Source organism: Rhinatrema bivittatum, chromosome 1, assembly GCF_901001135.1.
Source record: "Rhinatrema bivittatum chromosome 1, aRhiBiv1.1, whole genome shotgun sequence".
Taxonomy (NCBI): Eukaryota; Metazoa; Chordata; class Amphibia; order Gymnophiona; family Rhinatrematidae; genus Rhinatrema; species Rhinatrema bivittatum.
The window spans coordinates 337056498-337071013 of NC_042615.1; the positions used below are offsets into that span (position 1 = coordinate 337056498).

The following is a 14516-nucleotide window of genomic DNA, read 5'->3' on the forward strand; positions in this document are numbered from 1 at the left end:
TTCGATGAAGCTGCACAGGAATACTCAAATCAGTTTGACAACTTTTTTTTTTTTAATGCAACGGAAGCCTTAAAACAGGTCCTGGTAAATAGAAATGCACTTGGCCTCTACACTTGAAGTTGAGTGATGTATCATTGAGGTAGAGGGGGTTATTAAAGGGATGGTATATCTCTAAGTGGTGTAGCGTGAGAGAACATCTAGGCTGTGTGTATACAGATACAATATAAGGGGTTGCTTAGAGCAGGACTGTATATTTTTTTTTCTTTTGAAGATGATACAAGCTGAAATAAACCAAGGTGGAGAATAAATTCTCTCCTTCCTTTCGGCCATTGCCAATGTCCAGCAAGGCCCATGGTTCCAGGAGACTCATGCTGGACTCCTAGGCAGCAGAGATGAGCTTCGTATTTTACTACCGGGTCGTTTTTTGAGTTGGATGCTTCGGGGTAAAGTTCGGTTTTCCTCGGTTAGTTTTTTTTGACAAACGAATAAAAAACTAAGAGGGGAAAAACGAAACCGGCTCAAAAAACAATGCGGGAAAACAAAGCAAAAAAAACCCCACCCCAAGCATTAAAACTTACTATAAAACATTAAATACAACCCCTCCACCACCATCCTGATCCCTCCCCAAGATTTACCAACATCCCTGGTGGTCCAGCGGGGTCTCGCGAACAATTTGTCCCTCCGTGCCTGGCGTGCCTGCCTCGCTCAAAATGGTGCCGATAGTCTCTGACCTAGTATGTCACAGGGGCTACCGGCGCCATTGGTCAACCCCTGTCACATGGCCATCGATGCCATCTTGTGCTCTTACCATGTGATAGGGGCTGACCAATGGCACCGGTAGCCCCTGTGACATAGTATGGGCAAAGGCTATCGGCGCCATTTTGATTACTGGCAGCCGATGACGAGATCGCTCCCGGACCCCCGCTGGACCCCCAGGGACTTTTGGCAAGTCTTGGGGGGTCAGCTTGGGGGGGCGTCCTGACCCCCACCAAGACTTGCCAAAAGTCCCTGGGGATCCAGCGGGGGTCCGGGAGCGATCTTTGTAGGCTGCCAATAATCAAAATGGTGCCGATAGCCTTTGCAAATACTATGTCACAAGGGCTACCGGTGCCATTGGTCAGCCCCTGTCACATGGTAGGAGCACTAGATGGCGCTGATGGCCATGTGACAGGGGCTGACCAATGGCGCCGGTAGCCCCTGTGACATAGTAATTCAGAGGCTATCGGCGCCATTCTGAGCAAGGCAGGCACGCTGGGCACGGAGGGACAAATTGCTCGCGGGACCCCGCTGGACCACCAGAGATGTTAGTAAGTCTTGGGGAGGGATCGGGATGGTGTGTGTGTGTGTGTGTGTGTGTGTGTGTGGGGGGGGGTTTTGTAATATAGTTAATTGTAATGCTTCGGGTGGTTTTTAATTTAAAAAAATAAAATGTGCCCCTCTCCCCGTACAAACCCGAAAAACGGATTTTCCTTGAAGTTTGGGGAAAATCCGTTTCGGGGTTCAGGGCCCCCGACCCACGATGAATTAGGCAATTTCGTTGAAATTGCCTAATTCGTGATAAACGAACCATCTCTACTAGGCAGTGCCTTTAAGCCACTTGAGAGGAATCATGGATTTTCAAGAGTGAGGGATGGATCCCACTCCTTAGCCAGGGGAGAATGTGTATAAGAATGAATACTTAATGCTATCTTTTTTGAAAAGAATATATTAAGGGTTAGCTCCTATGTTGAAGGGAAAGAAAAGAAAGTAGCTGATATTCTGAAAGGGAATCTTTTAAAAATATTTATTTATTGCTTTTACAATAGTCCAAAAAGTACATCTTGTATAGAAACAAAAAGATAAAGAAAAAAGCCATAGTAACAAAGTTACATAAGAAACATTTTTCAACCTTTATCCCGCAAAAGAGGGGTAAGTAGTGAGAAAATCCTTGTTCAGGAGAGAGAGAGAGCCTCTTTGGAGGCCCACCAATTTTTTTAACTCTTTATACCACTGCATTATGAACTCGGGGTGGGGTGAGTTGGGGTTTAGAGGGCAATTTTACATGCACAGCCATACATACGAACAGCACAGTTCCCAGCAGTGAAGATGTATTTGATTTGGAGTGAAGAATGGTGAAAGAAGAGATTTTTACCATGTTCTCTTTACCTTGCTTGATGCACACTCTACCTAGCTACAGCCAAGCTAGTTAGAGAGAACATGGAAAAAAATCTACTCTTTTTACCTTTCGTCACCCCAAATAACTGTGCTGTGCATACATATGACTGTGCATGTTAAACTGCCCCCCAAATGCAACTGCCCTCCCAAACCTCACCCCTACTTACTAGCACCCCGTCTTACAGTGGTATAAATAGTTAACTTTTTGGTCAGCCTCTCTCTCTTCCCCCCTCCCCCAGCCCAAAATGCGATAAAAGCCTGTCCGGGGACTTCTCAGCTTGCGATGTGGAAACATCGCGGTCGCAATAAATTTAATGCTCGTTGCAGTAAAATACCTGTGCAGAATGGTACCAGGTAAATTTCCCTAACTACGCTCCTTTTTTTTTTTTTTTTTTTTTTAATCGCGGGTGCTATTTTTGCAATATTTATGGCAAAATGATGAATCTAGGCTTAAGCTTGTAAAATGTTTTCATGGGAAATTTTTTACTAAATAAAATGTTTAATGTTAACAAAATAAATCACACTTTTCCAGAATTGCTTTGTACTATTTATGGGCAGGGTCGGTGCATCCATTAGGTGAACTAGGTGGTCACCTATGGTACTGACCCTTACCGAGCGCTGAAGAGCAGCCATGTGGTGCCGCGAATAGAGCCTATCTTCACGGCAAAGAGGAGCAGAGATTCGTCAGGCCATGAGCAGCATGTGTTGCTGGGGGGATGGGTGCAAGACAAAAGTCGCCTAAAGTGCCTACTACCCTTGCACTGACCCTATTTATGGGATGTTTGGGTTAGGGTTCAAAAGGACCCCAAAATTTCACCAGTGTTGATCTATGGGATTCAAATGCTCCCCCCCACAAACCATATTAACAACTTTCTGATCATGACATGTAATGAAGGTTAAAGCAAATTGAGAAGTTTTTGTAAGTTTATAATAATTTGGTTAATATGATACTTTGATTTTCATATTAACAAAACCAGTCACATAGTTTCAAGGAAGGAGCAAGCTTACAGATTTTTTTTCCCCCATCAAATTTGCTTGTGTCATAGAAAATCTCAGTGGTTAGTTTATGAAGATAGCCATCTTCAATTTAAATGACATGTTAAATCTTGCCACGGTTACAGGAAATAAGCGAGGGGAATACATACAACAGCCTTGTTGTTTTTTTTAAATTTTAGATATATAATCAGTTATCTTTCAGTAACCATATCTAATATGAATTTCATCATATATATTTACTTTGGAGGACATTGTCCTCCATGTTCTTTAAAAGTGCCCTCTTTTCTTCCCTAGTAACCTCAAAAGACCAAGGGACACTTCTGTCCATCAGAAATGGTGATAGAGCAGGCTCTGCGTTTTTTTTAAATAAATAAAATAAGCAGGCTCAAGTGTTTTCACTCTCACAATACACATGGCCAAAGAGAGTGGGGGCCAGTCAAGTAGTAAATTATTTTAAATGCTCAGGTTTTTTTTTAACTTGTTGCAATGCTGTCTTTAACTATTGTACATTTGTCACACATTAGAGTTAACAATGTCTGTTCTTTTTCAGTGAATAGTTCTTTATATAATGAGACAACAGAAGCACCACTTGTTTGGCTGATAAATACCACTGCCGACGTGGTAAGTTTACACAGAGTTCAGCTCTGAATGGAATTTGCTTTCAAGCAAGAAGGTTTTATGTTGCTTTGGTGCAGACTATTGTTTGTATACCCCATAATCTTTGTTTGGCGTGCACATTGGTTTATCTACACATTTCCAATGAGGCATAAAATGCATAATGAGTTTGTAGCATCAGTATTTTCCTCTAGAAAAATAATTTGTAAACAAGTGTATTGTAAAAACAGTTTTTTAACTCACCTCTAGCGTATTTGTTTTAGAGCGTTGTCTCTTGTAGCCCTATATCCTACTAACTGTGGACATCTTGGTTCATTACAATAGATGAAAATGAAAGCATTGTGGTATTTTCAGGTTTGTCACACAACTAGAGATCATGTACCATGAAAGCACATTAGTGCAAATTTTCAAAATATAACATACGCTTACTTTTTACTCATTATGCTCATTTTCTTTTCATAATTTTTGAATGAAAATTTGTGAATGCTTGGACTAGAAGCCAGGAAGAACTACATTACTGTAGCTTTCTGGTTTATAATATAATCAAGCAGAAATTTTTTTGAGGACGTCATATGTTTCTTAACATTGAAGTCTGAAAGGTCTGCTTTGTTGATTAGAAATGCATTTGAAATGTATTTGCTTTTAATGTTTTAGAGAGCAAGTTGTGGGGGGAGGCCCCGATTATCTTACTTGATTTATCTACAGCAAGGTGGTACTGGTAGATAAAACATGGGGAGGGCAGTATTCAAAGCCAATTTCCGTGGGTTAAAAAAACAATTTACCCACAGAAATCAGGGCTGTAAAACTTGCCCAATCTATTTGTGGGTAAAAGTATGCACATGGTTGAACAATGCATGTTACCTGTGGACTGCAAATGCAGATCCCAGAGGCAGAGGGCAGGGGATTGAAAAATTGCATAGTTTTGATTATAGAAAACCGCCTGTGGTGGTTTATGTAGAAAAATTACTCACAGAGAAAGCAGGCATGAGTTTTTGCTGGTAATTTTTTTTAGTTGGGCAATAATCAAAACCACATTCTTTGCTTTGATTGTGGTGCAACCCCTCGGGTAAAAAGTACCTGTAGGTGCTCATTTCCAATTATTGACCTCAAAATGTCCTAAATCCATACATTGTCTCATTCCTGCTGACTTTTTGTCGATAGCATTCTGATTTCCTCCTCATCTCTCCCATTTGCCATCAATGGGGGAGATAGGGCCAAGACATAAGTTCATATTTTGTAGATTAAAAGGATTTATGAAGTTTGTGATGGAAACCAGTAAGGAGCAGGATTGTTCAAACCAAAACCATGATTACATACACAAATCAGTACCTCACAAATGGTGGGTTTACTTGGAGATTGAGAATGTTACTTTCAATGGTACAGTGCTGACTTTTATAGAGTTTTAATAATCAGGAGCTATCTTGCAACATTTATATAGTTTTGTACAACAATCCACTGCAGCTCCATTGACTTAAGTAGATGAACCCTTGAGGACAGCAACAGCAACCCATTGGATGCCACATTAGTGCTATCAGAACTGGTGCTGTATTAATGAGCCAGCAAAATAAGTTTATATTGACATTTTTTTTTGACACGAGCAGAAAGCCTTTTACACTTCCAAACACAAAGCCAGTTTAGGCCTCAAGGCCCACCGCCTGTGGAAGTGTAATACGGAATATCTGTTGGGGTTAACTTTGTCTTCCTTTTGGGGGGGGGGGGGGTCAGATCTCGGGGATGTCAATTTACAAAGCCATTTCCATGGGTAAAATGGTGTTTTGAAAATTGCCTTTCCTGTGTGTGTGGGAAAAGCACAAGCTTTTTGCCACAAATTGCATTGATTTACCCACATTTATCGGAGGTGTTCCTGGGGGCAGGGTTAGGGCTGGGGTTGCAACAGCAGGCACGCGTTTTGTATTTTCAAAGGTACGCACGTTGTTTTTTTAGGAAAAACGTACTCACAGAAAAGGAGGCACAAATGACTGCAGGTACTTTTTATCTTTAGGAAGTTTTCAAAATGAAAATATGTGTGTGATGGAACAATGCACATATTGTTGCCCATAGACAATAGAGGTTTGCCCTAGTGTGGGGGGAGGGGAGGAAGAGGGCAGTATGAAAGTTTCCCCCGTAACGTCTCACTTTTTCATCTGCTTTAGAGAACATCTCTAGTATTAACCATCATACTAGAAGCTTTCCTTTGTTAAAGTCCCTGCTTAACGCTGAACTGCCACCACGATTAGTTAATCGATGAAGCTTAGCAGAAAGTTGGGCAGCACAACACAACAATTTTCTTGGTTCCTCAGGTCTATAACACTACCATCGATTGGTCAGCACTGTCAAAGAAGGACTGCTTGAAATATGGGGGTTACCTCGTCGGCAACAACTGCAAATACGTTCCTGACATCACGCTCATGTCCTTCATCCTCTTCTTTGGCACCTATACCTGCTCAATGGCACTGAAGAAATTCAAAGCCAGCCGCTATTTTCCAACCACAGTAAGTTATAATATCCCAGCTCTTCAGGAAGATTCTTCTGCTCCAGCCACTTTCCTCGACCTCTTGGAAATGTCAGAATGTAACCTGTATATATCTCGAGCTCTGGATAATTTTGTTGTTGGAAGAAGAAACCAATTGCTGCTATATACATTGGTCTTATAAATTCTCAACCAGGGCACAAACTTCCAGTACATGAGCCCTTAATTTGAAATTACTATTTAATTAATGCAACCATTGCTGCGTAAGGGTTTAAAAGGAGTGCATTGGTGTGAAGTCTGCTTGTTTTGTCTTTGCTCCAGCTCGGTTTTCCATCAGTGTTTTCTGAGAAGTTTTACCATTGTAAGACAGGGATGTAAAATGAGTATACAAAAATATTTATTTCCTCTCTCCTTTTCATATTCTGCTACAATTCTAACTTTAATACCACAAGCATTTCACAAAACAAGACAGCATTTACTAACAAATTTCCAAACAGCAAACTAAACAGTGGAAAATTTGCAGATATGTTGACTGATCAACGCACAAGGAATAGTCAGATACAATGTGTTTTTATTATAGCTACGTATATGTGTATACACACACACATGCACCTATTTTCTGTACTGCTTCTGCTACTAATCTCTACAGCACTATTTCACTTACTCGGTGTGGTACAAATACATATGAGAGAGTCTCTACTCTGTAGAGATTACAGTCTAATCAAGACACACAGGACAAAAGAAAGTTTGGGAATTTCATGTATTATGAAAATGGTTAAAACTATGGGAATATCAGGGTTTAAGATTTTGAAAGCAGGTTCAGAAAGGTGGGTTTTAAGACTGAATTTGAATAAGGCCTAGAAGAGAGCATGATGCACCCACTTAGGAAGTCAGTTCCAAACATATGGTGCAGCAAAATGGAAAAGCATGGGACTTGGCGGTAGAAGAGAAGGACATAGATAAGAGTGACTTGCCTGATGAACAGAGTTCACAGAGAGGGGTAGAGTGAGGTAAGAGAGAAGAGGTAGTGAGGAGCTAAAGGCTCTTGAAAGTGAGTAAGAAGAGCGTGAACTATATGCGGGATCGGATAGGGAGGCAATGTAGTGACTTAAGAAGACGGGTTATATGGGTGTAGCGACATTGCTGCTTCTTTACTGTTACTTTACTTCCTATCCTCTATACACACACTTATTGCATGCCCAGGTAAATCTGTTGGCACAATGACACAAAAAGAATTGCCTTAGTCTGGGCATACTTGGGATGGACATCGAGAACCGTGAAAGGAAAGGAATTGAAAGTTCAGGTAAAGACAGTGAGGGTGGAGTGTTAGGTGTTGGGTTGAGTATGGAAATTTATAGGCTCATTTACCCAAGGTAGAATTATCCATAGGTGTCAGAATGGGGTGTGATACAGGGGGCCATGGCCTTAACAAATCTTGCCCTTCCCACATCATTGCCACAGAGCCAGGTTGGGCAGGCCGCACTTAGTGGCAGGAGGAAGAGCGCAACGATGCAGCAGCCATGTTTTCCACCTCTGCAGCTATGGGGCCCCTCTTTGCTTTGAACCAGATGGGACTCTGTAGAGCAGTGGTGTTTCAAAGCAGCAGGTGGTCCAGGCAGAGGAGGAGGAGGATGCAGCCTGAGGCACCACTGATCAACTTGGGAAGGGAGCTTGTAGGAGTAAGAGAGAGAGAGCAAGAGGGGACTGTGGCAGGGGAAGAGAAAGGGGGGGGGAGGGTAGAGGGAGAGTGAGATAGGGAGTGTGGGGGTATGGGTGGAGAGTGAGAGAGGGGTTGGGGAGGGGGAAGAGCTTGTTTTGCTTGGGCCCCTTCCCCAGTCCAGTCTGCTCTGAAAGATTGGCAGACTGGTTGGGCCAATTTGTTTTTTCTTTTCTGCTGTCATTTACTATCATGTTACTATTCCGCTATCAATAAAATGAGCATAAAACAAGGAGTAGGAAGTCATAATGTGTGACCTAATCTGTGGATTTGAGAAACTTTCTGGTTATTGTACGCTTGGAATTATTTGCCTTTTTTTCAAGACTTATTGTAGGCCATCGAGATGACAGGCCGTTTTATTGTTTGAAATAAAAAAAAAAAAAGAAATCACTCTGACTGGAATGCAGTTTAACTTGTCTGTCTGCTGCCTCCATAAAAGCTGGGTATCATGAAAGGAGCAAGGATTAAGTCATTTTATTTGAAAGACGACATCAACAGAAACTATTTCCTTGATCCCTTGAGCCCAAGAAACAGGTGTGTGTAGTTAGCAGCTCTTTAGCGCTTTAACACCTGTAAGTTCTTTGTTTAGGGATTTATAGTATATATACAGTAAACTGCATTTGCTATCCTTTCTTTCTAAGGAATGGGGAAAAAAATCAGGTTCACAAAACTAGCAGACAGCAGGCCGCCCGAGGCAGGAGGGCAGGGAGAGTAATGTACATGCAGTATGAGTTTATACTCTGCTGGTGTTTATGGTGGAGGTGTTGATTTTTTGGAAAACTAATCTTCTTTCTCCCTCCCTTCTTGTCTGTCTTTCTCTCCCCTTTTTGATGCATCTCCAGTTTTGAGAGAGGGACTCCATCATTCTAGTACAAATGCTTCATAAGAAAAATGCATTTATATGGAAACTGTGGGCAAAATGTTTGTGAATGGGGGATTTTTAACTGAGTTTTTCAAAGCCTGGTGACAAAACAGACCTGTCAACTCTTCCTCCTATCCACTTCACAGGGAAATCTGCTGAGTGTGAATATATGACAAAATCAGCATAGATTTGATTTATTTAACTCTTGGATAGCACTTTCAGTTTAAATCCTAATTTGGATTTTATAGCTACAAAAATCATGCCACAAAGACACTCTTTGGTGGGTCAAAGTGAGTGGGCATTTTTGCTGCTGTTATAATGTGGGAATGTGATGGGGCTTAATAAATGTAATAGGCAGAATATGGCAGTTTTGTTTATAAAGCAATATACAACTGGGGGTTTTCTTGAAGGGATTAATAAACATGTGGATAAAGGTGAACCAGTAGATATAGTGTATTTGGATTTTCAGAAGGCATTTGACAAAGTCCCTCATGAGAGGCTTCTAAGAAAACTAAAAAGTCATGGGATAGGAGGCGATGTCCTTTCGTGGATTACAAACTGGTTAAAAGGAGATTTAAATGGTCAATTTTCTCAGTGGAAAAGGGTAAACATGGAGTGCCTCAGGGATCTGTACTTGGACCTGTGCTTTTCAATATATTTATAAATGATCTGGAATGTTGCAATGCTGCCCGCAGCCGGACCTACGGGCAGCCTCTTACCTTCTCCCAGCCTGCCTGTCCCAGCGTGGTCCGTGACCAGCACCGTGGGTGGGCTGCGTAGGGTGTGCTGCGTTGCAGCCTCACCCTAATACTTGGTCTTGAATCCTCATCTGAGTCTTCCTAGTGCTCAGAGTTGTTCCAAGTCCTCGTCTGAGTCTTCCTAGCACTCAGAGTCCTTCCTAGTTCCAAGTTCCTTGTCTGAGTCTCCACACTCCAGAGTCTTCATCCGTCCTTGTCTTCTGTCCGGCCTGCCGCCTTTGCTGTTACCCAGCGACAGGTCCGAAAGGGCTTCGAGTGGTCGGAGGACTGCTCTGAGATCAACCTTGCGTGGTTGGCCTCACCGAGACTGTGCAGGTCAGTGGGGGCCTGGGCTCCTAGTCTCAGCCCAGACGGGACTTCTCTCACCTGCCTTGGTGCTTCCTTGGAGCTCCTCTCCTGGTTCGCCGAGATCCAAGGGCACACAATCCCCTCGGAAATGGGACCGCTCTCCTAGCGCTCCCTAACACTGGAAAGGAATACAAGTGAATTTATCAAATTTGCGGATGATGCAAAATTATTCAGAGTAGTTAAATCACAAGCAGATTGTGATACATTACAGGGAGGACCTTGCGAGACTGGAAGATTGGGAATCCAAATGGCAGATGAAATTTAATGTGGACAAGTGCAAGGTGTTGTAGATAGGGAAAAATAACCCTTGCTGTAGTGACATGATGTTAGGTTCCATATTAGGAGCTACCACCCAGGAAAACGATCTAGGCATTATAGTGGATAATAATTTGAAATGGTCTGCTCAGTGTGCTGTAGCAGTCAAATAAGCAAACAGAATGTTAGGAATTTATTAGGAAGGGAATGGTTAATAAAACGGAAAATGTCATAATGTGTCTGTATCGCTCCATGGTGAGACCGTTCCTTGAATACTGTATACAATTCTGGTTGCCGCATCTCAAAAAAGATGTAGTTGTGATGGAGAAGGTACAGAGAAGGGCAACCAAAATGATAAAGGGGATGGAACAGCTCCTCTGTGAGGAAAGGCTGAAGAAGTTAGGGCTGTTCAGCTTGGAGAAGAGATGGCTGAGGGGGGATTATGATAGAGGTCTTTAAGATCATGAGAGGTCTTGAACGAGTAGATGTGAATTGGTTATTTACACTTTCGGATAATAGAAGGACTAGGGGGCACTCCATGAAGTTAGCAAGTAGCACATTTAAGACTAATTAGAGAAAATTCTTTTTCACTCAACGCACAATTAAGCTCTGGAATTTGTTGCCAGAGGATGTGGTTAGTGCAGTTAGTGTAGCTGGGTTTAAAAAAGATTTGGATAAGTTATTGGAGGAGAAGTCCATTAAATGCTATTAATCAAGTTGATTTAGGGAATGACTTCTGCTATTACTGGCATCAGTAAGATGGGCTCTTCTTGGTGTCTGGGTACTTGCCAGGTTCTTGTGTCCTCGTTTGGCCTCTGTTGGAAACAGGATGCTGGGCTTGATGGACCCTTGGTTTGACCCAGCATGGCAATTTCTTATGTTCTTATGGGTTGATAGTGCACCTTACAGTGGCTGAACTGTTCAGCTATTTGAATTACCTGAGCCATTTCAAAGCACAATGATCAATTGTCAGCTAGTTTGTGTGATCCTTCCCCATGTGTGGTTCAGTTGTTGTTTTACTTTCCTCCTCAAACACATTTCACACCATTTTCAAACGAGTGTAGAATTTTCACTGGAAAGGAGGCTCTGAAGTGATGGGTCATGGGGTGAGGATAAAAGGAGGTAGACTCAGGAGTAATCTAAAGAAATATTTCTTTACAGAGAGGGTGGTGGATGTATGGAACAGTCTCCCTTTGGAGGTGGTGTAGACAAGGACAGAATCAGAGTTTAGAAAAAACATGGGACAAATGCATAGGATCTGAGAGCGAGAAAAGGACTATAAAGCTAAGCAGGAGGTATGTGGTTGGGGCCATATGATCTTTATCTGCTGTCATATACTGTGTTTCAGAATTGACAACTGATTGTGTCCACTGTTCTTAAAATACATTAAAACCACTCTGGAATACATTTCATGTTCATGTGGGGGAAAGTTAATTGAGGTCTACACTGCACCTCAAGGAAACATCAAATGACCATAGATAGCATTAGCATGCAGTGCATATTGTCAAGGGGCAGCGAGCTGGAGTCAGGGAGCATCCCCACAGAGGCAGTGCAGGACCACAGGGCTAGACTAGGGCTGGTCTTCTGCCTAGCCAACTCCCTTTCCCGCAGGTTGAGCCCTTGGGTTGTGAGGACTGTAGGACTTATCTCCAGGACAGCATTATGGTACAGACATGAACTGGAAGATTTTGTGCAGGCTGGGAACTGGGGGTCAGGTGCAGGCTGGACACAGGTACTGACTGAGGGCTGGATATGGAGTACAGACTGGGGACTGAAACCAGGGACTGAGGACTGGATTCAGACAGGGCTGAACCAGGGACAAGGACAAGGGCTGGGAAACAGACAAGGAACTGGACTGGACAGCAGAAGACAGAACAAAGATTGGACAAGACACGATGGGCTTCCCTGTTTATTGTTGCCTAACTGGGCACACAGCTGGCTAGGAGAATCTTGCAGGCCCTGAGGCTGTAAAGTAAGGCAGAATGACCCTCGGGGGCCACAGAGCAAGGCAAGGAGACCTGGTAGGCCCCAGAGCAAGACAAGAGGCCAAGAGAGGCCACAAGGCAAAGCAGGAGACCTGGGTAGGCCAGAATGCAAGGCAGAAGGCCCAGATAGGCCACAAGGCAAGGCAGGAGGTCTGGGTAGGCCGCCAGGTAAAACAGAATAATCAAGTAAGAGTGGCCAGGTCAGAAAGCCTCGTTGATTCAATGAGCAGGTACTGAGCAGGCTGGGTTAATTAGGGTTGAGTCTCAGACATTGTGTGACCAGTGAGGAAGGTAACTGGCATTGCTGAGAGCGAGGCTTTATGAGAACGCCTGGTGGAAGGAGAGTTGTGCAGCAGGCAGGACCTTGGCGCAGGGAGACTGCATAGCAAGTGAAACTGTGACACACATTCTGTATTTATTGAAGAGCAATGATGAAATAAAGGTGCACTAGACATACACCTACTCATGCCAAGTTTCAGATAAAACCCTGGCCAGTATATCAGATGTTTACCTCTAATTCTGGCTCCACCAGTAAGATGAAAATATTGCTACAAGCAATTCAACAGTTGGTTTGTGGAAAACTAGACCTTGAGCACACTGGAGCTAGCAAGTTAACAGTTCTGTACTATAATATTGTAAGAGTTTCTTACCAGTCACTGTTTATGTGCTAATAATCAGATCTCTCAGTAAAGAAGTATATTCCCTTATTTCCTTTTTCTAACTTTATATCATGAGCCCTTGTCCAAATCATCAATCCTTTACTAAAATTGGTGCCACTTTTTTCATATCAACGATCCTCAATTTACTCGATATTGTACTTTTTTTTAGCATATGGAATACAGATTTCTGGAAAAATTGATGCAGCATAGTTGAAAATGTAACACTCTAAAGAAGAATGAGGTTCATATTCAACTGCTGTGTGGCTTGGCAAGTTAACCAAGTAAAATTATCTGGCTAACTGTTATGATAAGATGTGTTTTGTGGATCCTTGGGTGCTGTGGAGATGACCACGCCCACGGGGAGGATACAGAGACCCTGGCTTGTTGCAGTTTCCAATTCAGTTTTTGTCTGCATGCTTCTAGCTATGCGTTTTGGTCTCTTTATTCTTTGTTAGGAGAGGGTCAGCACATGTGATTCAGGTGAGGTTTTCTGCTGGTGTGTAGTTTCTGGGTAGGGCTGTATAGTAGCCTAGCTTGTTCACTTTTCCTAATAGGTGTACTGATGTCTTAAGGCCTGGTGTAAAAATTTCGGTGTTGCCTTTTCTTAAGTAAGGTGTTTACTGTTTGAGTACTGGAAATTGGTGCTGTTTTGGTGTGGGATGTTTACTATTTATGCAATTTCTGTTCAGACAGAATATGTATCTTTCCCTTGTGTCATTCTTAACAATAAAAATAATACTGGGCCTTTATTTTTTTATTTCCTCCGTGATTTGTAATGAGCAGTGTGTCACACGTATGAGCGTGGACTGTCAGGTGTGTCATGATAGGAAAAAGGTTGAGAACCACTGCTTTAGGATATACGTGTTTAGATCATTGTCTGTCCCCATATGCTTTAACTGAAGACCACTGACCGTTTTAGTAGCCACCCTGTGTGCAGTCTCCAGAATTTGTGCAGTTTTCCAAGTGAAGCTTCACCAGGGACTTATACAGGGGCAATATCACCTCCCTTTTTCTGATGACCATTCCTCTCTCTGTGCAGCCAAGCATCTTTCTGGCCTTTGCTATGTCTTTATCCAACTGTTTGGCTCCCTTAAGCTCATCAGATACAATTATCCCCAGATCTCACTCTTCATTTGTGCTTAGAAAATTTTCACCTCCAATATCGTACCTTTCCCTTGGGTTTTTGCATCCGAAAAGGTGAATTTCCAAAAATTGTTTGATTGTTCCATTAAAGACATGGTTTAATGGAACAAAGTCAGCATGGCTTTACCCAAGGCAAGTCTTGCCTCACAAATCTGCTTCACTTTTTTGAAGGAGTTAATAAACATGTGGATAAAGGTGAACCGGTAGATGTAGTATACTTGGATTTTCAGAAGGCGTTTGACAAAGTTCCTCATGAGAGGCTTATAGGAAAAGTAAAAAGTCATGGGATAGGTGGCGATGTCCTTTCATGGATTGCAAACTGGCTAAAAGACAGGAAACAGAGAGTAGGATTAAATGGACAATTTTCTCAGTGAAGGTAGTGGACAGTGGAGTGCCTCAGGGATCTGTATTGGGACCCTTACTTTTCAATATATTTATAAATGATCTGGAAAGAAATACGACGAGTGAGATAATCAAATTTGCAGAGGACACAAAATTGTTCAGAGTAGTTAAATCACAAGCAGATTGTGATAAATTGCAGGAAGACCTTGTGA

The 14516-nt window shown here is 42.4% G+C and overlaps 1 protein-coding gene across 2 annotated transcripts in view; it reads left to right on the forward strand.

Annotated features, from left to right (window-relative positions):
• SLC4A4 (solute carrier family 4 member 4) overlaps positions 1 to 14516 on the forward strand; it is a 782778-nt gene that overhangs the window by 673565 nt on the left and 94697 nt on the right. For both annotated transcript variants that reach the window (XM_029598711.1, XM_029598721.1), the window contains 2 exons: positions 3701 to 3771; positions 6066 to 6257. In XM_029598711.1, coding sequence (XP_029454571.1) covers positions 3701 to 3771; positions 6066 to 6257 — 263 coding nt within the window. The remainder of the gene's footprint in view (positions 1 to 3700; positions 3772 to 6065; positions 6258 to 14516) is intronic.